The sequence below is a fragment of the Panthera tigris genome, chromosome F3 (assembly GCF_018350195.1).
Source record: "Panthera tigris isolate Pti1 chromosome F3, P.tigris_Pti1_mat1.1, whole genome shotgun sequence".
NCBI classification, from domain to species: Eukaryota; Metazoa; Chordata; class Mammalia; order Carnivora; family Felidae; genus Panthera; species Panthera tigris.
This window is the reverse complement of record NC_056678.1, coordinates 64,140,144-64,167,227: the sequence shown is the minus strand read 5'-3', so window position 1 is coordinate 64,167,227 and position 27,084 is coordinate 64,140,144. Positions and strand designations below refer to the sequence as shown.

General features: G+C 58.1%; 3 protein-coding genes across 8 annotated transcripts; all 3 read right to left on the bottom strand.

Moving 5' to 3' along the window:
- Positions 1–3,080: 3,080 nt before the first annotated feature.
- TSTD1 (thiosulfate sulfurtransferase like domain containing 1) lies at positions 3,081–4,634 on the bottom strand. The gene is made up of 4 exons (XM_042976993.1): positions 4,329–4,634; positions 4,049–4,171; positions 3,372–3,534; positions 3,081–3,277 (listed from the first exon to the last, which is right to left on the bottom strand). The coding sequence occupies exons 1-4, from the start codon at positions 4,585–4,587 to the stop codon at positions 3,226–3,228; spliced, it is 597 nt and encodes a 198-aa protein (XP_042832927.1). The 5' UTR covers positions 4,588–4,634; the 3' UTR covers positions 3,081–3,225.
- An 84-nt stretch (positions 4,635–4,718) lies between these two features.
- USF1 (upstream transcription factor 1) lies at positions 4,719–10,494 on the bottom strand. 6 transcript variants are annotated; one of them, XM_015542426.2, is made up of 12 exons: positions 10,261–10,494; positions 9,515–9,808; positions 8,409–8,501; positions 7,957–8,006; positions 7,677–7,792; positions 7,236–7,337; positions 6,790–6,985; positions 6,479–6,566; positions 6,285–6,343; positions 6,060–6,154; positions 5,686–5,814; positions 4,719–5,500 (listed from the first exon to the last, which is right to left on the bottom strand). In XM_015542426.2, exons 3-12 carry the CDS (start codon positions 8,414–8,416, stop codon positions 5,411–5,413), a joined length of 933 nt encoding a protein of 310 aa, XP_015397912.1. In that variant the 5' UTR covers positions 8,417–8,501; positions 9,515–9,808; positions 10,261–10,494; the 3' UTR covers positions 4,719–5,410. The 6 variants fall into 6 exon arrangements, with proteins under 6 accessions (XP_015397912.1, XP_015397913.1, XP_015397914.1 ...); XM_015542427.2 differs by having other exon boundaries at positions 9,515–9,715; XM_015542428.2 differs by lacking the exon at positions 9,515–9,808.
- An 858-nt stretch (positions 10,495–11,352) lies between these two features.
- Positions 11,353–27,045, bottom strand: ARHGAP30 (Rho GTPase activating protein 30). The gene is made up of 12 exons (XM_042976987.1): positions 26,862–27,045; positions 21,522–21,624; positions 19,227–19,371; positions 18,239–18,321; positions 17,973–18,080; positions 17,283–17,410; positions 16,380–16,551; positions 16,198–16,301; positions 16,033–16,110; positions 15,077–15,478; positions 13,863–14,128; positions 11,353–13,771 (listed from the first exon to the last, which is right to left on the bottom strand). The coding sequence occupies exons 1-12, from the start codon at positions 26,956–26,958 to the stop codon at positions 12,137–12,139; spliced, it is 3,321 nt and encodes a 1,106-aa protein (XP_042832921.1). The 5' UTR covers positions 26,959–27,045; the 3' UTR covers positions 11,353–12,136.
- Between the last annotated feature and the right edge of the window lie 39 nt (positions 27,046–27,084).

The window sequence follows — 27,084 nt, the reverse complement described above, 5'->3', positions numbered from 1 at the left end:
CGCCCCTGAAAGGGAAGAATTTTAAAGGGCAAAGGAATGGGTTGGAACAGCCTTATCAAGTTTATGAACCAAACAGTTAATGAGGGAGAAAGAGGAAAGATCTCTTCATGATGACCAAGCCAGGGGGCATGGTCGGTCATGGAGCGCAGGCCAGTTTACTTCCGGGGCCCTCTCTGACCCTCATCAGCTAAACTGAAGAAAGCAAATAACGTAGGTTGGCAGGCTGAGAAGGAAGCTAAAACACTAGTGTACGGCGATAGAAGATAGACAATGGTGCCTAGAAAAAGATTAAGGATGGAACTGACTGCAAAGGGGCCCCAGAAAAACCTCGGGGATGTCAGTGTTCTAGATCTTATCAGGGTGGTTGTTACAAGTGAGCATACGCTTGCCAAAACTCAATGAACTGTACATTTAAGAACTGTGCATTTTATTGGAGGTAAATTATGCTTCAAAAAAAAAAAAAAAAGGAAGAAAGAAATGCTATAATCAAATTACAATATTTGAGGAGGCAAAAAAAGAACACTAGAGCAGTTGAGAGTCAAACAAGGAGGGAAATTAGACCCCAGGAAAACCTTCCAAGCAGTCTGAAAACCAAAGGGAGGTGGGTGTTTGAGGGACGATTTGCCAGAACTTAGCCCAGACTCACATGTTTCAATTGTTATCTGTAGACCCAACGCTGTCCAGCTAAGTGCGGACAGAAATGAACTGTGGTTGGGGCACCTGCGTGACTCAGTCGGTTGATTCCCACTCAGGTCATGATCTCATGGTTCATGGGTTCGGGCCTCGAGTCCGGCTCTGTGCCGACAGCTCAGAGCCTGGAGCCTGCTTCGGATTCTGTGTCTCCCTCTCTCTTCTTTGCCCCTCCCCCGCTGGTGCACTGTCTGTCTCTGTCTCTCAAAAATAAGTAGACGTTAATGAAAGAAAGAAAAAAGAAAAAAAGAACAAAGGAAGGAAGGTAGGAAGGAAGGAGTGGAGGGAAGGGAAGGAGGGAGGAAGGAAGGAAGGAAGGGAGGGAGGAAGGGAGGAAGGAAGGAAAGGGAGGGCGGGAAGCGTGGGAAGGGAGGGGAGGAAAGGAGGAAGGGAGGAATGGAGGAAGGGAGGAAGGGAGGAAGGAAGGAAGGAAGGAATTGTGGTTAGCCCAGGGAGAATGGGAGAGCCATGACAGAGAAGCTGGAGAACCCAGAAGAACAGATTTTGTGGAGGTGCACGGTAGGCTGTGACATAAGACACAGAAGGGCTGGGGACAGCCCAGGAGGTAGAAGGGGAGAGAAAAGGAGGGAGAGGAAGGCAAGGAATGCAGGGAATTGAAGGCATTTCTCCAGAAACTTGAAAAATCAGAAAATTGGGTCCAACTTCCTCTTCCACCAATAAAGGAACAGAATTGTATTATTTATTTTTTATTTTTTTTAAGATTGTATCTTTTTTCATTTTAAAAAATTGTTTATTTAAATATAATTTATTGTCCAATTGGCTTCCATACAACACCCAGTGCTCATCCCAACAGGTGCCCTCCTCAGTGCCCATCACCCACTTTCCCGTCTCCCCCACCCCCTCCACCCTAGGTTTTTCAGTATTTAAGAGTCTCTTAGGGTTTGCCTCCCTTCCTCTCTGTAACTAAATATGTTTATTTATTCTGAGAGAGAGAGAGAGAGAGAGAGAGCACAAGCGGGCGAGCACAGGGGAGGGGCAGAGAGAGAATCCCAAGCAGGCTCTGAGCTGTCAGCACTGAGCTCGATGTGGGGCTCAAACTCACCAACCAGGAGATCATAACCTGAGCCGAAATCCAGAAATGGAGGCTTAATCAACCGAGCCATCCAGGCACTCCTCTTAAGTTTTCATTTATTTTTTTTCAGGAATCATCCCGCCCAACGTGGGGCTCAAACTCGCAACCCCAAGATCAAGAGTTGTAGGCTCTACCGACTAAGCCAGCCGGGCGCCTCAAGGAATAAAATTTTAAGACAGCAAACTTAGGAAGTCAGAACTCTGGCATGAAAATATTTGCAAGGTCTGGAAGGACATGCATCAAACTATGCCCCGCACCAGAGGGAAGGTACAAACACACCGTGTTGAGTTTTGTCAGCAAGTGTGTGTTTCTCATTTTCCTTAACCAATTAAATTTTGTTCAGTCCAGCGTGGGATCAAAGGACGGTGTTGCCAGAAGCTGGGGCCTGTCTTTGGTGTAACCTCACACTTGTAACCTGTGTTTGACACACCTGTAGGCATGAAGGGTGACATCTGTTCAGTCCCTCACTGCCTGGAGCTGCCCTTTCCTTTCCTCAACCCAGTGACGAAGCCGGAGGGAGGTGAGGTGGGGGCTGGGGACCCGAAGGGCAGGGGCAGGGGCAGGCAAACTATGGCCATCAAGGACTAGATAGTAAAAATGTTAGGACTGGAAGAACATAGAGTCCCTGTCACAACAATGCCGCCATTTTGCACAAAAGCAGTCACAGACAACGTGGAAAGAACAGTCATGGCAGCAAGGCCAAGCCAAGCCCCAGTCGGCTGCCCTCTGGAGCAGTGGTTCTGGTCCCTGACTGCACATTAGAATCACTTGGGGGGTGGGTGGGGGGGGGGGAGAGGGGCACCTGGGTGGCTCAGTCGTTTGAGCATCCAACTCTTGGTTTCACGGTTTGGGCCATGATCCCAGCGTCGCGGGATCCAGCCCCATATTGGGCTCCATGCTTGGTATGGAACCTGCTTGGGACTCCCACCCCCCCCACCCCCCCACCCCCGCTCTCGCTCCCGCGCTCTCTCTCTCAAAAGAAATGTAAACAACACTTAAAAAAATCACTTCGGGGGCTCATAAAACCACCACTCCCCAGGTCTCACCCCCAAGATTCCAAATCTGGAAGGGGACCCAAACTTTTTTTTTTTTTTTTTTAAGGTACCAGTTGATTCTGATGTGCTGAAAACCGTTGTTCCAGGAGAATCATCCTCTCAGGAAACTGCAGGGGGTTGGGAGGTTGGAGTGGGGGTGGGGGTGGGGGACAGAGAATGCTGGAGAAGGACCCAGGGCTGAAGTGAAGTCTAGATTAAGACTGGGAGTGTTCGCAGTGCACCTGACAAACTGCTTCCAATGCTTCGAGTAAACGGTCTTTATTTGATGCTTTTGCGCGCAGAGCACTGTAAGCAGAGCGCCAGCTGGGGAGTCAGACCCTCCACCACCCGCAGTTACGGTGGCCGCGGTGGGGAGGGAGAGGGGGCCATCAGTAAGCCACCTTCTACCTAACCTTCTTTCTGGAACCATTCTCTATAGGCCCCTGCGTAGTTGCGAGCCCTGTGGAGACAAAACGGGGAGGGGGTGAGGGAAGGACAGGCCCGGGAGGCAGTCCCCAGTCACCCCCAGCTGGCGATGCGCACCTCCCCCATACCCTGTGTATCCAAGGCCCTGGGCCAGCTGCGTGGCCTGCAAACCCCGCTTGCCCATCTGGCAGAAGAAAATGAGATTCTCATCGTCCCGCTTCGGCTTCTCGGCGGAGTACACAGCCTGGAAAGCGGCGGGCTCCATTTGCAGGGCACTTTCCAGCTCAGACACTGGGAGGAGTCGAGGGGACAGAATGGGAAGCCGGCAGCTGGCGATCTCAGGTTCACACCGGGCCCGGCAGGACTGGCTCCCGCGGCCCGAGCGCGTCTCCGGAGCGCCCCCAAACCACACCCGGTGACCACGCCACACCCCAACCTCAAGGACGAGGCAGGCCCGCCCGCGCGGGAAGGCGGCCGCACACAGCCGAACGGGGGCCACCCCCGCTGCGGCGAGGAGGAGCGGCGGGCGGGCGGGCGCCCGGCCTCGGGGAGGTCAAGCGCGGAGCAGCGGGTCCGCCCCTTCCTCGCCGCCTGCGATCCGCTCAAACTGGAAGGGCCGGTTGCGCTGCCAGGATCCGCCTCCCACCAGCGTTTCTCCAGGAAGTTGGGAGGTGGGTGCGTGGGTGGGTGCGGGCGGCTTAAGGCAAGGCGGGACCCCCGCAGCCGTGCCTCCCCCACGCCGCCCTAGACGCCCCTCCTGCACGGCCTCTCGGCCACCCGCGCGGGCGTCCCCTCGGCCCCATACCCGGGATGTTGAGCGCCCCCGGGATGGTCCCCGCTGCCGCCTCCTCCCGAGATCTCACATCGATGAGCCGGGCCCGGCCCGAGGCCAGGAGCGAACGCAGTTCAGGGAGCGAGACCGTGGGCGCTGAGGAGGGAGGCACGAGAGCCTGGAGCGGAGCGCGGCGCCCCAGCCCGGGAGCGAGAGCGCGCGGACCTCCGCGCCCCCCGCCGCCGCGCCTCCTCCCGGGGGCTCCGCGCGCTCCCGGGGGTCGGGGCGAGGCCCCACGTCTCCCCGCAGGTACCTCCGGCCATGGCGCGCGCCGCGACGGCGAGCAGCAGGAATGCGGCCCCGGGCCGCCCCCTCCGTGCCCGCAGCATCTCCCCCGCCTCCCGGAGCCGGGACCGGAACCGGAAGCGAAGGCACCGCCTCCCGAACTGCCCCCTCGGCACCTGTTCGCGCGCGGTACAGCTGATACCCCCGCCGGCCCGAGATTCTTGCGACTGCCCGACTGCCCGGCGCGGACGGTCAGGCTTGGCCCAGGCACCGGGACTCAGAGTCATGAACACGGGAGTGGCACCCCACCCTAACCTGGGCCGACCAACCCTTACTGGGCAAAGTGCAATGTGCCCCCCCCCCCTCCCTTCCGCCCTGGGGCCCACAAAAAGGAAAACCAGGAGAGAAATGTGGCTCTGAACATTTTATCATTTTATCTTTAAAAAAAAAAAAAAAAGAAAAGAAAAGAAAAGAAAGTAAAAGAAAAACCGTCCCCACAAGGGGGAAGGCCCCAAGTGGGCCCCTGTCTGTTGTTCTCCCCGGCTCCAGAGACTTCCGCATAGGCCTTAGATGCTTGCCGGCCAATCTCCTCTTCCTGGGGGCAGCGGCCGCTGCTAAGCATCCTTTTCCCCACTTCTCGCTAAAGCCTGTTCCCCAGAGTCCTCAGGTGCACATCTGAGCTCCAGGGTGAGGAAGAACCAGTGGAAGAGAGCGCCAGAGTCCTGGGGCAGGCCAGAGCATCACTCGTTAGCGGACCCTCTGCTGGCACTCTAAGCGAGCACGGGGCAAGCTCCCCCCACCCCCGGTTCTGTGTGTCCAGTATCCAGCACGGAGACAGCACATGCATGCCCAAGAGGGGCGCAAGGGCCCAGGGGCTGCATGGCGCGGGGCCGGGCAAGGCTGTCCGCGCCCGCCCACGCGTGTGTTTCAGGCCACTGCAGGCTGCTCGGTCACAGGGCCTCAGTTCAAAGCCACGCCTTCTGACTCCCCCTGGTCCCACGCCAGAAGTGGGCAGTGAAGGCAAGGGGCACGGGGTTGGCCTGCTGCTCCTGGGCTATCTGTAGTTCTCAGAAAGGGGCTGTAGGGCCCAAAGCCCCGGAGTCCCCACAGTTAGTTGCTGTCGTTCTTAATGACGACCTCTACTCCGTGGTGCCGCAACTGAGCTCGAAGCAGCAGGTTCTTGTTTTTAAGATCTTCCACCTGACGCGGAAAGGAGGCGATGAGGAGAGTAAATAGAAAAGCTGGCACTTTTCTGACCTTCTTCAGGCATCCACTAGTGAGGGGAAGAGGATGAGGCCCGCTCCATGGAAACCAAAGGAGGGAGTCCCAAACTGGCTCGGGGGCCCTGGAGTCGAGGAGGGCTGTACGGAGGACAGGGGTCTGACCTGCTGTCGAAGCACATCATTGTCCAGCTGCAGCTGGTCAAGCCCTTGCAGTTCCTCAGACAACCGGTGGTTACTCTGTCGAAGCTCCTGGATATAATCACAGGCTTTGGAGAGAATCCCACCTTTACTCTGCAAGAAGAAGCCAACAAAATGAGGACTAAGGTGCTCCCTGCCCGGCCTTCCTAAAGCGCACACACACCCTGGGCCTCGTTTTCCCCCTAAGGACGGCGGGGTAACCTTTCACAAGGACACGGGGAACCTCAGAGAGAAAGAAGCACGGGTTCCTGCCACGGGTGCCCTCGCCACCATTTCTGCAGGCGATACCAGGAGACAGAACCCAGGCATCCGGCCCACTCCCGGGGCCCTCCCGTGACCTGGCCAGACTTGGTGCTCTCCATGGAGCAGTCTGGGATGATCTTGGACAGCTGCACAATCCAATTGTTGATCTTGTCTCGGCGGCGGCGTTCGACTGTGGGGCAGAGCGGAGGTCAAGGCGACTCTGTGAGAACCGCCCTCCCCCCACCCCCGGCCCTGTCCAACTCCCCAAGCTCTCTCGCTCAGACACCACGCTGTCCCCGATGCCACCAAGCAGTACCCACCTTCATTATGCTGAGCCCTGCGTTTCTCATCCCGAGTGGTCCGCGGAGCTTCTGACTTCCTGACGACAGAGCCCAGGGCGGCCAGGGTAAGGGAAGGACGAGAGAGAAGATTGGAGGTGGGGTTAGGGGACGACACAGGAGTTGGCGGGGATCAAGAACACCACGGCAGCCGAGAAGAACCAGGGGTCACTCACGGGGAATAAGGGTGAGTCCTTGGGGCAATGGAGCGCTGGCTTCCTCCCTGCAACACTTCTTGTGGCGACATCATCACAAAGAATTGGCCTGTGAAGATGCGGGGTCGGTTCTGTCAGGACGTGGGACCAGGAACCTCATCGAGCTCTGAGGCCAAGGCCCTAGGATCCTCTAAGAAGGACACACTTCCTCCTGCTGGTAGGGCAGCCCCAGACTCACTGCCTGCCCAGGTCTTAGCGATCGTTAGGGGGTCATGAGGAAAGGCCCCCTGCCCCCAGCCTTGTCCCTCCAGCCGCACCCTCACACGTCTCACCGGTGCCGGGAGGGGTCGCCTGCCCCAGCAGTGCCTCTGAGCCCTGCGTCGTGACAACCGCGGCCGCGCTCCCCGAGGTGGTACCCGCGGCCCCATCGCCCACGGCAGTGCTGGGGAAGTAAGTGTAGTGCGTCTCGGCAGCTGTCCCCTCGGCGTCAACCGTATCGTCACTGGTGAATGCACCCTGGATCACCGCCTGGGAAAGGGAACATGAGAACAAAGTTCAACGACAGTCGGGTACTTCCCACCGAACTACTCACTGCACAGCTCCTATCCCCGAGAGGAAGAAGGGAGAAATATCGAGAAAGGGAGAACCTAGCACCTTGGGACAAAGCAGCCCCAGGTGCCTCACCGCCCCCAGCCCCAGCCCCAGCCCCAGCCCATGGGCTCAGCTTCATTTTCCTCCACGGAGCCCTGGGCCCCCTCCCCAGCCCGTACCCTGGTACCTGGGTCATGGACTGAGTGGCAGGATAGCCACTGATGGCGCCAGTCCCCTCAGTCTGGCCATCCAGCTGCCCCTCAGACACCTGGATCACCCTGTACATCACCTAGAAGCAGGAGGAAAGGGAAGCGGTGGGGAGGGAGAGAGAGCAGGAGAGTAAATGCTGGGGACCCCAGGACCCTCATAAAGCTTCTCTCAGATAATGCCCCAAAACAAGAGTGCGTCAGAGACAGAGATTCGGCCACTCTCCCCTCTTTCCCCAGAAGTGTCAGCACGCCCCCAATCCCTACTCCAAACCTCATCCTCCAAGCCCCTCCCCACCCCGCAGGGGTCCACACCTTCGCCCCACCCCCACCTCCAAGCCAGGTCTCCCCCTGAGGGTTCGATTACCTCCCTCAACCCCAACCCCAGGTAACACCTGCAGGCGCCTGGCCCCCTCCCTTACCTGGCCCCCATTCTCAGTTCGGAAGACGTACTTGACGTTGGGGTCAGGGAAGGTGGCAGCTGACTGGATGCTGGCAATGGCCACGCTGGTGGGGTCCTCCCCAGTTGCCACCGCTCCTGAATTAAAAGAGCGAAGGAAAACTCTGCGAGGTATGGACTTTCTCCCCCTGTTCCACGAAGGACAAGGGTGCACAGGAGGTGCGCCCGCGGGGGGGGGGGGGGAGGGGGGCAGGGAGGGGCCACGATGGGCTCTGGGTCTCAGGTCTGTTTCTACCACTCACCTTCCTGAATCTGCACTGTCCCCTCTTCCGCTTCAGCTGTTTTCTGCTGCCTGTTTGTGATGGGGGGGGGCGGGGGGAATAAGGCAGGAAGTGAATAAAAAGCTCACTGACCCAGTTACATGTGGCTCCCAAACTCCCATGGCCTTCCCAACAGATGCCGGGTCAGGTTAGAATAACAATCTAACTGGTATTTACTGAGTGTTTATTGTGTGTGCGTAGCACCGAACTCAGCACTGAACACGCGTTATTTTAGCTCATACTAAGAACAGCACGATGAGCTAAGCAGCGTCACTTGCCTTTTGTAGATGGGGAGCCAGATCACAACACTAGTAGGTGATGGAGCTGAAACCGGAATCCAGGTCTGCCTGACTCCAGAGCCAGTGCTCTCAGCCGTTGTGCGTCCTCCCCGGCCTCCCACCTCCCGCCCCAGACCCTACCTCTTCTCCACTCACCCCTTCATCTCTCTGTAAGGGGGCACATCCAAGGAGCTGGTCCTTCTTTGGAAGCCTTTGTATCTCCCGCCTCACAGGCCAGAGTGTTAAGTCCTGGTAGAAAATCAGGGAGTTTGCGGTGAGGCCAGGAAACTGAACAGCCTGTTTCAAGAAGCCAGGCTCCATGAAGACTCAGCCAGGAACAAAGCGCAGTCATCTACAGGGGACAGTTTCCCCCGTTCTGATGCTGAGAGGTGGGCTACAGTATTTGAAAAAGCAACTCTACAAATAGTGCTCCTCGGCCCTCCACGATCACTCCAAGTCACGTGGGCACTGATGCTTCTTCCCGCTTCTCAGCCACAGAAATTTCTGTACCAAGAAATTTGTTTTCAAATCTAGGAAGGGGACACCTGAAATCCACTGCTATTGGCAAACCTCCCTGAACCATAAAGAACATCCGTGGCCCCTGGGCCTCATTCTGCTTAGCCCCTTGGGCTCTTGTTTCGGGGTGTCCAGATTTGTGTCATCTGTTCAAGACCCTAGAGTCCAAGTGTGTCATCTACAAGCCCCTTCTATTTTCTTCACCAAGCCTTCCCGTGGAACAACAGGGTTGCTAAAATGTTGCCATGACAACTCCAGATCAACTGAATCCCAGCAAGAAGGGGGGGAAAAAAAAAAAACAACACTCCAGGCTCAAGGTTCGGGAAGGAGAGACAATGGAAAAGGAACTCATTTGCAAGGTGGCCCGCCTTAGGATCCTGACACCCGGCCGGAGGGCAGGAAACACAAAGAGCGGAGAAGACAAACGTCTCCAGAAAGATACAGCTACACTTACAAAACGACAAAACGATCCCCGCAACGAGAGGGTAAGCTTTTTTGTCAAAGGTCCCCCAAACCTCTCCTACCCAAGGGAAATCTTCAGCGGATGACTGAAAAGCCCGCATCGAAGGAAAGTATTGACCGAAAAGAGAAGAAAAAAAACCCAACCAACCAAACAAACAAAAACAAAGGGCGAAGAAAAAAAAAAAAAAAGAAGAACCGAAAGCGAAAGTGTCCGGAGGAAGCAGCGCAGCGAGAAGATCCCAGTCCCTAAGGGGAAGTAGGACCAGGGTTTCGGGACCACCTACCTGTCCATCCCCAAACCTACGGAGGAAGTGCCCCTCCGAGGCTTGCTGCGCTGACTGCAGGAGGAGGCGATGGAAGAGACGGCAGGGCACAGGAGGCGTCTCTATCGCCCACAGCTGTCAGCCAGGGGCAGCCTCGGAGGACACCCAGCAACGGGGTCAGGCCGCTTATTCAAATCTTAGTTGGACATCCGGAAGCATTTCCTGAGCATTAGGGGATGCGACACGGAAACGCGGGCGGGATGTTGTGGCGTGCACGCTCGGGCCAGCGGGGCCCGGCAAGAGCCCCTGCTACGTCTGGACACAAAGGGGAGAACGACCAAGTCCCGAAAGAAGTCGGGCGCCCGACCTTGCCCGAGAACGCGGCGCGTCCCTGCAGGCCCCGCAGCCAGCAGGCGCGAGCCCGCGAGCCCGGGAGCCCGCGAGCCCGGGCGGCCGCCGCGCTCCCTCGGCGGCCCGGCGCTGCGCTCGGCGGCCCGGAAAGGGCGCGGGGCTCGGCGGGCCCGCGGTCCCGGCCCCGCGGCAGGCAGCGCAGGAGGGCGGGGACGCGCGCGCTCGGGGGCGGGGAGTGCGCTCGGCCCACAAAGGGGGGCGGGAGAGAAAGAACCGGGCTCGGCCCCCTCCCGCAAAACAAAGGCTTCCTCCCCGGGAGGTCCGCCACCTGAAAACGGGAACAAAACCCACGCTGCCCTGCCTTGCCGGCCCACCCAGCCCCTAGACTCCCGGCTCGCGTCCCGTCCCGAACTCACCGGCCAAGGCCGCCTCAGCCGCCGATCTCCCCCGACCGTGTTCTCCCTCTCCGGACTCGGAGAGCTCCATGGACGGCTGCTCATGCGCACTCCCGGCCTGCGGCCATGTTGCTGAGGGGCGGAAGTGTCTCTCTCGACCCGCCCAGGCTCTGAGCGGCCCCACTTCCGGTCGTTGCCGCTTGAGGAAAGGAGCGGTTGGGTGGGGGTGTCGCCGGGGCATAGAAGAAGTCACTTCCTGGGGCCCGGGGAGAGTAACACTGGAGTATTTGCGGCATTCGGCAAGAACGGGAGAACGACGACTGATGCGTGCTTCCATCTTTCTGCTGGACAAGGCGTTTTTAGGGGCACAAGGGAGGGAGGTTGGCTTAGATCAAGGGAGAGACGTCGGACGGAGGCGCCATCTTTAACAAGGGCTACTTGGGAGGCCATCTTGGGTCGGGACGCTTTTTTGGTGTCCCCTGGAGACGAAGATAGATTTGGGTATATTCCTTTGTAGTAGCGTCAGCAGTTGCTCACCCAAAGACCCCCCCCCCCCCGAACTTCCAGTTTTTGTGAGGCCCTCAGTTTCTGTGAGAGGGATCTTGGTTCCCATTCCTTCTTAGTTAAGACCTACTCTTAATGGATTTGGAGCAGTGTGGTGTGATCAGAAGAGTTTAGCCTCTGGAGCCAGACAAACTCGGATCTCGAACCTGCCTCTGCCGCTTCTTACCGCTGAGAACATTGGCAAGCCTTTTGGCTTAATTAGCCTCAGTTCTCTCATCTGTAAAATGGAGACACCAATACCAAACTTACCGAATCGTTATACGGACTAAGTAAAATCAAGGGTATAGATGTTATGCTCGTAGAATACCTCGCCTTTACTGGTAGGTCATGAGCATTATGTAAATAAAAGTTTCTCTTCCCCATTTCCTGACCACCATGAACCCAGCTCTAGTTTCTAGCCACAGGTCTCCATGACAACAACTGAGGAAGAGCACCCTAACAGCAACAGCAAGAAGACATCTTGCCAAATATGAAAATGTAATACCCGTCACCTAAGACTCTAGTTTAAAAAAGAGAACAAAACAAAAAAACACGAGGCTTCACGCTGTGTAGGTATAAAAGTATAACTTTTATTCTGAGATTGCTTCTTACTGGGATGGAACATCTGTTCCCAGCCTGTCTGCAGAAGCAGTCCCAGGGCCTGAGTTATGCTATTCCCCTTCCTTGAAATAGGAGGAAGTTATTCCAAAGGAAAAAGGAGAAGCCAGGGAGATCTGCAGAAGATCTCTCTTCCTAACGGTGACTGGAGGCAGAGGGTGGGGATGCTGGAGAGGGAGCCAGTCCCTCCAACACACTTTGAGGACTTCAGAGAGCTTCCTTGACATGGTCCTCCTAATCTGGAGCGAGGAGAGTCAGGAGGTACCCAAGGGTCCAAGAGCAGAATAAGGATGGGCAACTCGGAAGTGTTGATGTGTGAGAGCCTCTGACCTGGCCCCACCCTCCCCTCCTCCACCCTGGGCTTCCATGAAGGGAAGTACCCGGCCCCAGAGGAGGCAGGAACTTAGCTGGAGTTCCCTCTTCATTCTTCACTTCGAGAAGCCTCTTAAGTTTTCTGCCTACTCTTTGTTCCCTTTGACCAATGACCCCGCTCCTTGGTAACAGGATCTCGGTGACTTTCTTGGGAATATCCTAAGGGATAAGTGCTTTGTGTCTGAGACAAGCTCAAGTAAACCAACGGAGGCAATGCTTCCCACAGTCGAAAAGAGAAGCTGGAGGGTCAGAGCCTATGGTGCTGGACACTCCAGCCGCTTAGGCTGCAGGAGAAACAGCCGGTCTGGGAATCTGGAGATTCAAGACGACTCACTGTCCCCTTTGCCCAGCACTGTGGTCCTACTCACAGTCCCTCACCTCTCCCAGGGTTGGCCTGTGTTTCAAACGCATATGATCGGCGCTGGGGGGACAGAAGAGGGTCGGGGGGCTGGGGTTCCCTGGGGGGCAGACTAAGCCGACTCCGGTGTCCAGACCCTTCTGTGTCTTCTTCGGGTGGGAGCCCCAGGCAGCTAAGTGGCCGAGAATAGGCAGGGATCACACTACACGGGGAGGTTCTGGGGATGAGGCTGTAGTCCCCACCCCCCGTACAGGTCTGGGTCCGCCGAATTCCCTGAGCCTCAGTCCTCTGGCGGTCCCGGGCCAGGGCCACAGCAGCATCAAAAGAAAGACTGCCCCCGTTCCTCCAAGAGGAACGGGAGGCTCGGGACCCCCAAGCCCTTTCCCCAGGAGTCCCATCAAGCCGGCCAGGCCTCGGGCATGGGTTTGCGGGTGCCACGTGGATCTTGCTACACATCGCACTAGGCATCTTGGCAAATTGCGGTTTGGGGGGCACCACAGGCACAGAGCGGACCTGTTGGACCTGAACCAGGCTGGAAGCCAGGCGCATGCCCACACCACCAGCTGAGCCAAGAGGACAGGGACACGGGTTGCAGCCCTCTGGACCGAGCGGCCCCCCGGGCTCCATCTCCTGTGGCCGGGGTGGCTGCGGGACCGCCTGTTCTGCCTCAGAGGACTGGGGGTTGCCCTCTTCGGCACTGCCAACCTCCAGGGGCTCTGCGTGTGACCCTTCAGGAAGGGCGTCCTTCTCTACACGGTCACCTCCAGCACTCTGGTCTCCCTCACGCTCCCCGTCCCCACTCTCCCGTCCCTCGCTGACCTTCCCTGCTCTTCCTCCAGCTGCTGCTTCAGGGCCTCTGCCGTCTTCACCACCTCCTTGGGCTTCTCTCGCCCCTTGGTCCTCAGGCCCCTGCTGTCCTTTGGCCTCATCCTCTCTGCCCCCGTCAGCCTCTCGTCTGTGTACGGCTGCCCAGCTCCCCTCGGCAACCTGGGTTTCCTGGGCCCCGCACTCCGGGTCCCTTCCGGCTTGTACCTGGGCCTCCTCTCCTCCCTCAGCCTCTTCCCCTCGCTCCTTCCTTTCTTTCTCCTCGTCTTTACCCTGCCCTCCTCCTGTTCCCACCGCACACTTAGCTTCCTCCGTGCTGCCCTCCTCCTGCTCACCACGGGACTCCTCTTCCTTGGCCTCCGGCTCTTCCCCACCCCCTTCCTTCACACTGACCGTCGTCCCCTGCCTTTCCCCAGCCCTCCCTCCTCCCTCACCTGCCTCTCCATCCTCCACCTCACTCTCCAGACTCCCCTCAGCCTCCTCTGGGACGTCCCGTCTGCCTTCAGGCTCAGCCTCCCGGTCCTCCCCACCTTCCCGGCAGGCCTGCTCTCCCTCAGCCTGCCCTGGAGGCCCCCGTCCCCTGCATCCTGCTGCCTCTTCTTCCAGGCTCCCTGGACCCTCCCAGTTTGGGTGTCTGGGCCCCAAGAGGGGACTTAGGTCATCGTAGGCACTCAGGAAGACTTCCTCCCCGCTCTCCTCTTCTCCTTCAGGCCCGGGGCCCGCAGAGTCCGGGGAACGGCAGCTGGGAGCCAGGACAAACTGTGCCTCGTCCAGAGACAGGTCATCCAGGGGCGGCTCCACAGAGAACTCCTCCACCTGCGGGCACAGCACCGTGGCTCAGGACCAGGGGGCCCTGCCCACCCTCTGGCCTCCCCGGCACCCCAAACCCAGCACAGCTCCTTCTTACCTGAGGCCCGACTCTCAGGAGCTCCTCTGGGTAGCCCATCCCAGGGTCGTCCTCCCCAGGGGAGAAGGCTGTTCCTGCAGTTCCTGCCTCGGCCACCTCCCCATCTTCCACCCCCACCCACTCGGGCTCTGAGCTGCTTGAGTCCTCTAGGAAGGAGAAGGAATCCTGCACCTCCTGGGACAGGCAGTCCTCCAGGGCAGGGGCCACGTCCGCCGGGCCACAGTCAGCCGGGGGACCTGCGGCCGAACTGGCCTCCAACTTCTCATCTGTTGAGAGAAAGGCAGTCCCAGGAACACACGGGTCAAGACCAGCCTTGACCCTTTACAAAATGGACCTTCCTAGCCTGGCTACCGTATCGGGACCAACGCCCCCGGCATAGATTTGGCCCGTGGCCGATGCTTTCAGACCGGCATCCCTACCTACTGGCTTATCGCTCCCACCAGGTGCCAGGCACCATCCTGTACGTTTTACAGTGCGCTGTCTTATTTCTTCCCCCCGCGACGCAGCCCGATAATGTAGGGTATTTGTCCGCATCTTACACACGAGGAAAGCGAGACCCAGAGAGGTCTGTCCAAGGTCACGCAAACAGTGAGTGGCACGGCCCAATTTTGAACCCAAGTCTACTTAACTCTGTAGCCCGAGTCCTTCCCCGCCGCCCTGTGCTGCCTCAATACTTCTCATCAGTGACTCTTCAGAACCTCTGAACTAACTCCACGGCAAATAGCTTAACCTAGGTCTCCAGTCCCGCTGCTGTGACAGAAGCACGGCAACAATGACGGTGTCGTAAGATCGCGAAAGAAGAAAACAAGCGAATGCCTGCAAAGTCCTTAACACAGCACAGGGCATACAGTAAACCTTCAATACGTGTTAGCGATTGGTGTTAATCCTATATTACCACCAGCGTCTATTATACAGCCCCGCCTTGTGCTCCGTGATCCCTACTGTCTGAGTCTGACCCGGACTCCCAGTCTCGGGTATATCAGTGATCTGAAGACTGCCGGGGGTCCTCTCTCTGTGGATTTCACAGAACCTGATAATATTACCGGATCCCCCCCCCCCCCCGCAACCTGGAAGTCAGGGAGGCAGCCGAAGGTGACCACCCAGAGCCTGAGGACTGAGGCGTCTGCCATTCTCGGGACAGATACCTTGCATCAGAGCTTCAGCCTGGAATTCTAGTCCCTTCTCCCAGGCCTGGGAAATCCCCGGGGCCTCACCTGGGGGGCCGGGGCCGGGGCCGGGGCCAGGACCCGGGCCAGAGGCAGGGCTTGGCCGGGGCTGTAGGGCGGGGCACTCAAGGCCGCGGGTGAGCCTGGCCAAGGAGACGTTGGAGATGATGTTTGGGGGCACGTTGAGGATGGAGGTGATGTGCAGTGGGAGGTTGACGTTGTAGGGGTCCGAGATGTGGACTCCAGCACAGCGCTCTGCTCGGCTGCTGCTCCCGGCGCGGATCCCCGACCGGCCGGCCCGCGGCGTGCCAGGCTCAGAGTTGGTGCCGCCCAGCGCCTCCGGCTCCCGCTCCCGGTCACCCTCCGCCGCCTCCACGGAGTCATTCTCCAAGCTGTCCTGCAGCAACGCGCTCGGCTGGGGATGGCTGGGTCCCGCCAGCCCCTCCGGCTCTGTGCGGGAGAGAGCGCAGGGCGGCAGAGGGGCCCGGACACCTCAGGAAGGCTCTGGAGAGCGGGCCCTGCTTTCTCAAGCCTGAGAGTTAGGACAGCCTGGAAGGCACCGGGCCCGGCTTCCCTTGGCCACCGCTGCGAACCTTCCACAGTGACACTTACTTAGGAACCCCCCCCTCCGTCCCTCCGGCCGTCCCTGCCCCCCCCACAAACCCACACCCCGCTCTCTCCCCTTTGGATGCTCATTTGAACACACCTGTTGATCAGATGATCAACTCACTATTGTAAACCCAACATCGGGTACTGTGGCTGGTGTATAATAAGCACGCATTACGTGTATATTTTTCTTTGAAATTAGCGAGCACACGGCCACGTGTACAGACACACAAACACGCAGGAGTGCACACACAATGGTCTCATCCGTAACACTGCTATTCCCTTGCAGAGACACCCACACACGCACACGCAGGTGTTCGCCAGCCTCTTCATGCACGCGCGCACACGCACGCACACGCACGCACACACACACACACCACGTGCACACCTGTACTCACCATCACTGACCCCAGCCGCAGCACTCAGTGAGTCCATGCTCTTGGCTGGCCGCAAAGTCCCCTTATCGGATTTGTCCTCTGCAAGACATGAATGTTTGTAGGGCCAGGGTCCTGCTCGCCTTCAGCAGAGCACCCCCCCCCCCCACTACGTCCCTCCAGACTCACCTCTGTCCTCAGCGCCCCGCGGAAGTTTACGTTTGGCCTCATGGCCAGAGCGACCCAGATTGAAGATAGATTTCCACTTCCTGACCTTCAGAGACCCTTTCCTCCTGGAAGGAATGGAGAAATCATTGGGGTTGGAGCCTGGCGGTCAATGTCGGGGAGGAGGGCCAGGAAGGAGACCTTACTTGTGCTCCGCAATTTCAATGATAGTGTGGTAGGGCCGTATCTGCGGGGGTCCATCACCAGCCTGCAGGATGCTAGGCAGATTGTAGGGCAGGGACCTGGGCATAAGGTCCTCGGGGCTGCCTGATGCCCGGGCCCCTGGAAGTGATCGCCATCCACTCTCCATTTCACCACCTAGGGAAAGAAGAGGAATTGGCCGGCCAAGAACAGAGATGACAGGGCGCCTGGCTGGCGCAGTCGGTTGAGCATCCGACTTCGGCTCAGGTCATGAGCTCACGGTCCGTGGGTTCGAGCCCCGCGTCGGGCTCTGTGCTGACGGCTCGGAGCCTGGAGCCTGCCTTGGATTCTGTGTCTCCCTCTCTCTCTGCCTCTCCCCTGCTCACACTCTGTCTCGCTCTCAAAAATAAATACATATTAAAAAATTTTTAGTAATAAATAATTATAATAAATAATAAAATAAACATTTTTTTTAAAAAGAGTTGAAAGAGGGCTTCAGCTCCCTGTAGCACCCTCCCACCCACCAACTGACCGCCAGGCTAAGGATATACTCAGAGGCCTTGGGAGACAGACCCTCTGTGTCTGGCTCCTCAAGAGGGCGTCCTCGGGGACAAGGGTCAGGAGATCCCAGCCCACCGGCCAGGTGGGCTGGGGTAGGAATGATCGGTCACTGGCCCCGAGAGCCAGGATGGTGATCAGAAGGTCAGGCTATGCAGGAGAGGTTTGCTCAAGGACGGACTAGGCCATCACCTCTCCAGGATTTTCTCCATGTGACCACAGCTGTGAGTCTCAGCTGTCTCATCTGCAAAACGGGGAGACTGAACGAGGTGGCCTCTGAGGCCCCCTGTGACCCTGACATGACTCCCCAGACAGACGGTGGTGCTGTGGTGGCTGGGAGGGACACTCACTGGAAAGGGCAGCGCCCCCAAAGAGCTGGTCCACATGCGTGAGGATAAACTCGACCACGATGGACTGCACCCGCACCTCCATGAAGGCTGCTGTCCCGTTGAAGCCCGAGGCCTCTATGTCCTTAGACCTGTGGAGACGTGGAATTATTCCCCTCCAGCCCCACCACACTTCCCCGTCTGAATTCTCCCTAAAAATACCCCCACCCCCCCTCCCCTGCGTGCCCTTAACCTCGTCCCCACCTCTTAAACCACATGCGTGATGCAAGCCTCAAATGCCTTCCTTCAGGAAGCCCTCTGGGAATTTACTCCCGTCAGAATTCATCTCTAACCTTTGCACGCGAGGGTGCCTCGTTATAATGACTCTCAGGACTTCTCATGGTCTGCCTTACACCACGGGGGGTGATATACAGGCCAGATCTCCAATAGACCGCGAGACGTTCGCTCGACACACCTTCAACAAGGACTCTGAGCTCGGGGACACGGCACCAGAGGAACAAGTCCTCGTGTCCAGTGGGTAAGCCCCGTCCCGCTCAACGTAATTGCGAAACCCCCTGTTTCTCACCGGGCTCTAGGAGGCCCCACCCCCCTCCCCAGGGCATCCCCACAGCCACGCCCGCTCCTGGGGCAGCCTCTGGGGGCTGGGCTCTGCCAGGATCCATTCCCCCCCAGGCTGCTCGCACATGTGCCCACCTCAGCAGGTTGGGGGCCCACACGATGGCCAGGTTGCGGGCGTGCATGTTGGTCTGAGCACTGAACGAGGCCATGTGCACCAAGTGCCGCGTGAGGAACTCCAGGGTCCTGCAGAAGGGGGGCATTGTGGGCCGGGGGTCACACAGGGGACGCCCAGGGCCGGGGTCGGATTGAGGTCTGGGAGCCGGAAGGGAAGAGACAAATCGACGCCCCAGGGTTGCGTGGGGCGCGGGGCGGCCCTCTGGGGAGGGAGGAACCCCACGCACCTGTAGTTTGGGAGAGGGAGTTCTCCAAGCACCTCGAGGATCTTGATCAGACGCTCCGGCTCCAACTGCACTGCCACGGCCTCCTGGTGGGGAGGAAGGTTCAAGAACCGGGTCAGCCGGCCCGCGCCGCCCTTGCTGACTCCTCGGAGCACTGAGCCCGACCGTCGGAAACGGCCTGTGCTGCACCCCACCCCATCCCCCAGCCCAGCTCTTCGGAAGCCACGCGATGAGCAGACAGAGCCCAGAGCTCGGGGGGCCCACGGCACCTGCTGCTGGGTCTCAGCCCTGCCACCCCAGAGCTCTGTGACCTTGAGCAACTCCCTGCCGCTCTGCCTTGGCCTCCTCCCCCCGGTGCCGCTCCGGTACAGGAATACCTCCGTGGTCCCTCCCTGCGGGTGTTCCAGGGGCCGTGGAGTTATTCCGAGGTGCCCAGGGAGGCCTGCGCCCACGCGGTCCGGCCGGCGTGGGCTGAACTGTGTGGGCCGCTGCTCCCGGCCCCTACAACCCTATCGTGCTCGACAAAATGCAACTCACTGTTTAAATGCTACTGAACTCAAGATAGCATTTTTGTCCCGGGTTCCCTCACTCAAAAGCTGTCCAGCATCCGGTCCGCTGGTGGAGGCGCGCTCCGGGACAAGTTTTGACGTCTAAGAAGGGTTCTCCTTCTCTCCCACGGAGGGAAGCTCTGGCCCAGGTGATTTCCCAGGGCCCTCTGCTCTCCGCCTGGGTTCTACGTCCCCCAGCCTCGTCCCTGCACCATGCGTGAGCCGCAGGCCCCAAGGGAAGGAGGGGAGGCGAAGAGAAGAGGGGGGAGATTGGCGGGAGCGGGGGGGGGGGGTCTTTTCCTTTTCACGTGGTCTCTGTCATTCGGGATCGCCAGCACTCTGTCCGGCCGTGAACACCCACTTGGGACATCGGCGCCAGGACGATCACCCCTCAGCCTCGTCTTCTCCGCCACCCCCCCCCCCCCCCCGGCCTCTCAACTCACAGCAAACTTGTCATAGAGCCGGTAAGTGAGCAGAGGGTCTGGAAGTTCCCTGAAGTAGGCCTTTAACAGGGAAGAGACACAATGGATGTCCTGCAGGTAAACATCTCTCCGCAGGTCCGGCTTCCGCTCTGCCTCAAACTCCTGCCTGGGGAGGTGCGGAGTGTGAGGCGTGGGGGAAGGGGGGTGGGGGGGCAGTGGGAGAGGCGGGGGCTGTGCGGGTGGGTCCAGGCAGGGTCAGCGGTCAGCAGGCTCGGGACTTGGGAGGAGGACGTTGGGGCGTGTGTGTCCGTGAGGCAGCAGACGCAGGGGCACCTGTCGCGGTGCCCGGGGGGTGTGCAGGCGGCCGGGTGGGTAGGGAAAGGGACCCGTGCGTGCGGGCACAGGGAGACGCGTCGGGGATGGAGCCGTGGGGGGTGAGCGGCAAGGCAGGGGGGCGTCCGAGCCAGTAAGGGTGGAGGGGTGCGCCTGCAGGTGCTTCTGGGCTCGTGAAAAGGTGGAGGGGACGCAGATCTTGGAAGGAAACGTAAGTGTAACCCTTCGTGGTTACAGCCCACAGGTTCTCAGATAAGACGCCAAAAGCACAAGCGGCCAAAGGACAAACAGATACACGGAGCGTCACGTGACAAACTTTTGGGCGTCAGAGGACAGTGTCTCGAAAGCCAGGACAACCCACAGCACGGAAGAAAACATGTGCGAAGCATAGATTTGCCGGAGCGTTTAGTATCTGGACCGTATGAAGAATTCTTACAGCTCAAAGGAAACAAATAACCCAATTTAAAAATGAGCGAGGCGGGGAGGTGGGGGGAGGGGTGGCCGGGTGGCTCAGTCAGCTGAGCATCTGACTGTTGATTTCGGCTCAGGTGGTGATCTCATGGCTTGGTGAGTTCAAGCCCTGCTTCCGGGTTTGCGCACTGACCACAGAGCCTGCTTTGGATTCTCTCTCTCTCTCCCTCTCTCTCTGCCCCTCCCCGACTTGGGCTCTCTCTCTCTCTCTCAAAAAGTAAATGGATAAACTTAAAAAAAAAAAAAAAAAAAAAAACGAGCAAGGGAGGGGCACCTGAGTGGCTCAGTCGGTTAAGCATCTGACTTCAGCTCCGGTCACGATCTCACAGCTCGGCTGGTAAGTTCGAGCCCCGAGTCGGGCTCTGGGCTGACGGCTCAGAGCCTGGAACCTGCTTCGGATGCTGTGCCTCCCTCTCTCTGCCCCTCCCCTGCTCACACTTTGTCTCTCTCTCTCTCTCTCTCTCTCTCTCTCAAACATAACTAAGCCTCAAAAAAATTAAAAAATAAAAAGATCTACAAGTGAGCGAGAAGCACACAAGATGTTTGCCGTCATTGGCTGTTAGGGAAGATGCGAACCCAGGTGAAACATGACTTCACATCCGCTGGGATGGCCGGAGGGATGCGGGGAAATTGGAGCCCTCGTGCCCGGCTGCTGGGGGTGCGAACTGACGCCCGGCCACGGAAAACGGTCCGGCAGCTCCTTAAAAAGTTCGACATGCGACCCAGCAAGCCCGCTCCCACGTGTCTACCCCAGAGAACCGAAGCCGCACGTCGGCACCAACACCGGCGGGCGAGCGTTCGAGGCCGCGCCGTTGCTCGCAGCCAAGAGGCGCACTGCCCATCGGCCGATGTACAGATGAACCAAATGTGGTCGAGCCGCACACGGACGGCTTACTCAGCCGGAAACGGAGATGAAGTAGCGGCAGGTGCGACAACGTGCGCGAGCCCCTGCCGGCCCGCCACGTAAAGAAGCCAGACACAAAAGGGTACGGTAATGCGGTTCCGTTTGTATGAAACGTCCAGAACGGGCAAGCCCGCGGAGCCAGGTGGTGGACCCGTGGCTGCCAGAGGCTGCGGGAAAGGGGAAATGTGGAGCGAGTGCTTTGGGGGTTGATGAATGTTCCGGAATGAGTGGTGATGGTGGCATGCCTGGCCTTGTGAATGTACTAAAAATCGCTGAGTCGTACGTATTTATTTTTAGTGTTATTTTTTTTTGTTTAGTTTTGAGAGAGAGAGAGAGAGCGGGGGAGGGACAGAGAGAGAGGGAGACACCGAATCGGAAGCAGGCTCCAGGCTCCGAGCTGTCAGCACAGGGACCGACGCGGGGCTTGAACCCACAGACCGTGAGAGCATGACCTGAGCCGACGTCGGTCGCTCAACCCACTGAGCCCCCCCAGGCGCCCCTGCGTCGTACACGTTTAAATAGTTTTTAACTATTTAACCACGCTTCCTTCTCCCCGCTTCCCTCGCCCCTCCGGGCCCACGGAGCCCTCCCCTCCCTGCCTGACTCACCGGAGCTTCTGGATGTTCGAGGAGACCCCCGAGAGGCGGTAGATCCCATCTACTACCCCGTATTCCTCCACGAACTCTGCACAGCTCCTCAGCACCTGTGGCACTGGGGACACAGACGACACAGAGAAGAGAGATCAGCAGGTCTGGGAGGACAGAGACCGCAGGGGATCTGAGAGATGGAAGCATCGGGGACGGGGGTTGGGGGAGACCGAAGGCAGAGCTCGCGGAATAGCAACCCGTCGCAAGGAGGCTCAGAGGACCTCAGCCCCCGGTCTCTCCGTCCATTGGGTCCAGAGCGTCTGCAAAAATGCCCCAGGTGAGGGGGGAGCACACTGCCTGTCCAGACCGCCCACTCCTGCTGGAAAGTTCTGCCTTTTGTTGAGCTGAAATCTGTCTCTCTGTAATTACTACCTGCTACCCCAGAATCTTCGAAGGGGCAGCAGTCTGCTTGGAAGGAGACTCGGAGTAAAAGGACGGGTCTTGAAAGTGCATTTATTTAGGGGCGCCCGGGTGGCTCGGTCAAGGAAGGGTCTGACCCCGGATTTCGGCCCGGGTCACGATCTCACGGTTCGTGAGTCCGAGCCCCACATCAAGCTCTGTGCCGACAGCGTGGAGCCCGCTTGGGATTCTCTCTCTCCCCCCTCTCTCTGCCCCTCCCCTGCTCTCTCTCTCTCTCTCTCTCTCTCAAAGGAAATACCTAAACTTAAAAAAACAAGGAAAGTACGTTTATTTAACACTCTATAGAAAATGAAGGAGCATGAGTTGTCCGGACCCACAAGGCGCGGGGCTGACGGGGACTGTTGTCAAGCCAGGAGGCCAGCGCGTGCGTAGTAGGTCTGTCATAGGAAGGCGCACAAGATCGCGGCAAACCTGCACACAGGTCGGTGCAGGAGAGAAGCAGCGATGTGCCAAGCTCTGTGCATTAGGTATCCTAGTCCCCATTCTGCAGAGGGTCAGAGAAGTAACGAGTGCCCAGCATTACCAGCTAGCGCCAGGATTCCCATCCAGGGGTGCCAAAAGTTGCGTTCTCTTTCCCACCCTGGGCCCCCTCCCCTGTTGCCAGACCGTAAGCTCCTGAAGGACAAGATCTAAGTGTGACCCGTTCTGTGTGTGTGTGTGTGTGCACCCTCTCTGAGGCCCAAACAGAATGTTACTGATTTTGACATCCCTCGTTTTCTTTTTTCTTTTTTTACGTTTATTTATTTTTGAGAGAGAGAGAGACAGAGACAGAGACAGAGCATGAGCATGAGCAGGGGAGGGGCAGAGAGAGAGAGACACAGAATGGGAAGCAGGTTCCAGGCTCCGAGCTGTCAGCACAGAGCCCGACGCGGGGCTCGAACTCACGGACCGAGAGATCATGACCTGAGCCGAAGTCGGACGCTCAACCGACTGAGCCCCCCAGGCGCCCCGACATCCCTCATGTTTTCTGACATGATGTCTCAGACTCGGGAAACCTTCCAACGCCCTGTGTGAAACCCTGTCTCCAGAAGGCCGTGTATTTCTCTTGCGAAAGCTTTCCCTGCCTTAAATCTTCTGCTCCATAAACACTTTGCTTCGGCCCAGTCTTCACTGCTCGGCCTACGGATGGAGGATAAAATAGAAACCCCTCAGCCTGGTGCATAAGGCCCTGCAACGGCCGGGCCCAGCTGCTCTCCCAGCCTCGGCTCCGGTTGCCTCTCCGACGAGCCCTAGGATCCGGCTCTTTGCTGCTCCGTGAACACGCCTTGGCCCCGTAACTCGTGTCGTTCCCTTGCCTGGAAATACCCTTCCCTCTGTCTTTGACGGGTGAACTCCGATGCGTTCGCCAAAACACGCCTCAACGATCACCTCCAACTCTGAGCCCCTTGCTTGTATCTGTATCGTGGCACTTACCACACTTCGTTATCACTGGTTTCCTCTGTGTCTCCACCTCTGAAAACCAGTGACATGTTCCCCAGCATCTAGCACGGGGTGGAAACAGCAGGTGCTCGGTAATGGTGTATTGACGACTTGGGAAAGAAAGCCATCAGGTATGAGGATGACTAACATCCCCTGGAGGTTGAACTAGAGAATATTGCCCAAGACAAAAGACTAAGTTCGATTCACCAAGACTTTCTAGAGAAATCCCTCTCCCGTGTCAGTGTCACGAAAAGCTGTCTCTCCTTTTTTTTTTTTTTTTTTTTCCTTCTGGGCTTTATGAGTCTTAGACCTGGTTATGTTCACCTCTTTGGTTACCAGGAAGCTCAGAGCCCACATCTAGAAACCGTGTAGAATCGCCCGATACGCGCTTCTGGGCACGGATCTTGACCTTCCTCTCACTCCCCCTTCAACCCAATTCCCTCGGTCATTTTATTCTATGTTTTTGTAAAGTGTTAGCTTTTGGAATCATCCATCCCAAGTTCTTGGTGGGATGAAGTAATTAATTAGAGAAATATAGAATGAAGGAAATAATCAATAAACCCATTATTCATTATTGTAAACCCTCCTCATGTGGCCTGGTGTCCACACCCTTTGTCCCCCACCCCCACCCCAGAGCCAGGACTTGGGTGAGACAAGGAAAGTGCAGGTGCGGAATTTACGGAATCACCCATTCCTAGACCTGTGCAAGTGCCAACTGTGCACAAACACGACCTTCAGAAGAGCATGGAACTCTTGATCTCGGGGTCATAAGTTCGAGCCCCACATTGAGAGTACTAAAAAAATTAATAAGTAAACTTTTCAAAAAAGGGAGGGAGGGAGGGAGAGAGAGAGAGGAAGGAAGGAAGGAAGGAAGGAGGAAAGGAAGGAAGAGGGAAGGAAGGAAGGAAGGAAGGAAGGAGGGAAGGAAGGAGGAAAGGAAGGAAGGAGGGAAAGAAGGAAGGATGGAAGGAAGGACAGAAGAAGGAAGGAAGGAAGCAAGGACGGAAGAAGGAAGGAAGGAAGCAAGGAAGGAAGGAAGGAAGGAAGGGGGAGGGAAAAAGAAAGGGGCACCCTGGGTACTGTGGTGGCCCTAGGTCGAGGGCTTCCTTAAATTTTGCGCCTTGGTCACCTCTCTTGCCTCACCTTAGTCCTGGCCCTACAGTTCACCATCTATCCTTCCACGACCTGTGCCCATTTTCCAGGGCCCCCTGACCTCAGGTTCCCAGCACTGAAGAAACGGGGTGGACCCTCCTCAGGTGCCTAGTGCCACACCAACTCTCTTGGCCGCCATATTACTCCATTGACTCATAGATAGTCCGCTGTCACCCAAGGCCTAGGTCTTTTTCACATGAACTACATCCAAGCCAGATCCTCCCCATCCTGCCCTTCTCTGTTGATTCTGAATCTCCAGAAAAGGCCCTTAAAGAAGGTATTAGAGAGCCTAAGGAGTCAGAGCCACGGAGGAGGTGGGTCATGGAGATGAAAGGAGAGATAACAGGCCGAGAGACGAGAGACGGGGTGGGGCGGGGGGAGCGTCAAGGAAATAGAGATCAGAGCCATGGCATCAGAGACGAAAGTAAGAGACAGGGCTGAGGTGATGGAGTCAAGGGCTGGAGACCTCGGGGAATGGAGGCGGGGTCCGAGAGGAGGGCCCAGAATTTAGAGACTTCGAGGATCAGAAGTGCTACCTGACCAGGGTAGCAAAGAGCTAAACGTTAGGAAAAGAAAGAACTCAGTAGAGGTAGGGCTTGGGGAAGGAAGAGATGGCCCCCGGGGCAAGGAGCTGGGAGAGGGTGCTGAGACAGAGTGAAGACAGATGGAGAAAACCAAGATCCTCAGGGAGGATAAATGAAGCAGAAACACAGACCATGAGTCTTGGGTTGAAGAGAGAAGCCATCACCAGCCTCTCTCTGACCTTTCACTGTCCACCTGTCTGTGCCCAGGGAAGGGGTGGATAGGGAGAGGGGCCCGAGATCACTCCATCCTTGGGCTCAGGTGAGGTGCTGGGGAAGGGAAGCGGGTGCTCCTCTCCTCCTCTGGGTCTCACTAGGACCAGGCCCCAGCAACCTTCCAGAGAACATGCCCCTCACCTGCTGGGAATGCAGACAGGCCAGGAGGGGATACAGGAGTGGGGTCTGGGCCGGCTGGGGGTTCCATGTTTCAACATGGCGCTGGGGGGGGGCCACGGGGAAGGGCAGCCCCAGGATGAGGAGACTGAACTGAGGGTTTGCAGAGAACTGGAAGCACATCAGCCCCATTGGATCATGTGGCCCTTGCTTGGCCCAGAAGTCATCATTCTCAAGAGGAATCCCTTGTAAAGGAGTCAGCCCTGTGCTGGCAGTCAGGCTCTTCACGGTGAGAAGAGAAAGGCAGAGCAAAGCCTTCGGGACTTCAGCTCTTTAAGACTCTCTGAGGCCCTGGGTTTCCCTGAACGGAGGCCAGTGGGGATGGGGGCCCCTGGGGGAGGAGAAAAGGGGAAGGAGGTGTCTGGGGATGAGGGGGCGGGGCTAAGAGCAGGAAATGAGCCGGGAACCACCATCACCCTCCCGGACTGAAGGCACCACAACCCAGAGCGGAGAAGAGGAAATGACAGATTGGGGTGGGGTAGGGTGGGGGGGGTGGAAATCGTGCCCTTCTCTGGGAGGAGCTCGGAGGGGCACAAACAAGCCGGGATACCTGTGTTCAATTTCAAATCAAGGCGAAGTTTGTGAGTGGCCACTCCATGCGGGGATGAGCCCCGAGTGGTCCCCCGTCCTGCTGGCTTCCGAGCCCCTCCAGGGAACTCAGGGAGGCAGCCGACAGGCCCCACACCCACCTCCTTGCACCAGCCTCGGGGCATCTCTCTGACCCTTCCTGCAGCCCACATTTCAGCCGCTTCTGCCCTCGCCCCTCCACTCCCAACCCAAACCCGCTCCTCCTTTGCACAGGGAGAGTCACAGAGACTGGCAGAGGGAGATGCCAGCCCACACCCTCACCTGCGGCCCGCCAAGGCTGCAGAGGGCCCCGAGCCCTGCGACCACGGCCCTGGGGTGCTCTCCTCCAACCAGGAAACACCCGTGCGCCCCAGCGCCACCCTCAAACTCTCCTGGCACCCTTCTCCTGTCCCCTTTCATTCAGACCCAAGGCCCGTCCATGGGCCCTTTCGCCATTCGTCTCCTGGCCCTGTCCCGCCGCCTCCCGTCCCCAGCAGTGATGCCTTCCTCTGTCTCTTGCCTACGCCTCTCGGTCTCCCAGCTCTCCGGCCTCCCCACCCACAGGTAGTTACACAAGGGGGCTCCCCTGTCTCCTCGGCCGCCGAGCCACATTTCCTGCCGCACCTGCTTGACAGCCGCCTGGGCGCTGACCCCGAGCCACTGCCCCTTCGCCACAGGCACCTGGGAGCTGCCTCCATCCCTGAGGCTGGACCGGGCTGGAGAGGCTCCGGGCCCCCCACCCAACAGCAGCCCTGAGCCACCTCCTTACCCTCCTGGCCGGAACGCTGCAACTGCTCCTGTAAGTCGCACCCAAACACCCTCTCCTTGGAGCTGCCCTTCTTCTTCCCTTTCTGCCGAGACTTCATGGCTGGAGCCCCCAGGTCCTGGCCCAGCCACCTCTCTGCCCCCCAAGACCTTTGCCCTACCGGTCCCCCATAGGATCCCAAGCCAGTCTTTGGGCTTGGCCCGGCCCCAGGGGGCAGGGCTCCGAA

What these genes read in the sequence shown, in the direction of transcription:
- ARHGAP30 (XM_042976987.1), bottom strand. Translation starts at nt 26,958, where the DNA reads ATGAAGTCTCGGCAGAAAGGGAAGAAGAAGGGCAGCTCCAAGGAGAGG. An exon ending in ATTGAAATTGCGGAGCACAA is followed by an intron (nt 16,302 to 16,379) that starts GTAAGGTCTCCT and finishes CATTCCTTCCAG; the next exon opens with GAGGAAAGGGTCTCTGAAGG. An exon ending in TGCGGCTGGGGTCAGTGATG is followed by an intron (nt 15,479 to 16,032) that starts GTGAGTACAGGT and finishes TCTCCCGCACAG; the next exon opens with AGCCGGAGGGGCTGGCGGGA.
- USF1 (XM_015542426.2), bottom strand. An exon ending in GGCGACCCCTCCCGGCACCG is followed by an intron (nt 6,567 to 6,789) that starts GTGAGACGTGTG and finishes GCATCTTCACAG; the next exon opens with GCCAATTCTTTGTGATGATG. An exon ending in ATGATGTGCTTCGACAGCAG is followed by an intron (nt 5,501 to 5,685) that starts GTCAGACCCCTG and finishes TTTCCGCGTCAG; the next exon opens with GTGGAAGATCTTAAAAACAA.
- TSTD1 (XM_042976993.1), bottom strand. Translation starts at nt 4,587, where the DNA reads ATGACTCTGAGTCCCGGTGCCTGGGCCAAGCCTGACCGTCCGCGCCGG. An exon ending in GGCGCGCGCCATGGCCGGAG is followed by an intron (nt 4,172 to 4,328) that starts GTACCTGCGGGG and finishes CTCCCTCCTCAG; the next exon opens with CGCCCACGGTCTCGCTCCCT. An exon ending in GGGGGCGCTCAACATCCCGG is followed by an intron (nt 3,535 to 4,048) that starts GTATGGGGCCGA and finishes GACTCCTCCCAG; the next exon opens with TGTCTGAGCTGGAAAGTGCC.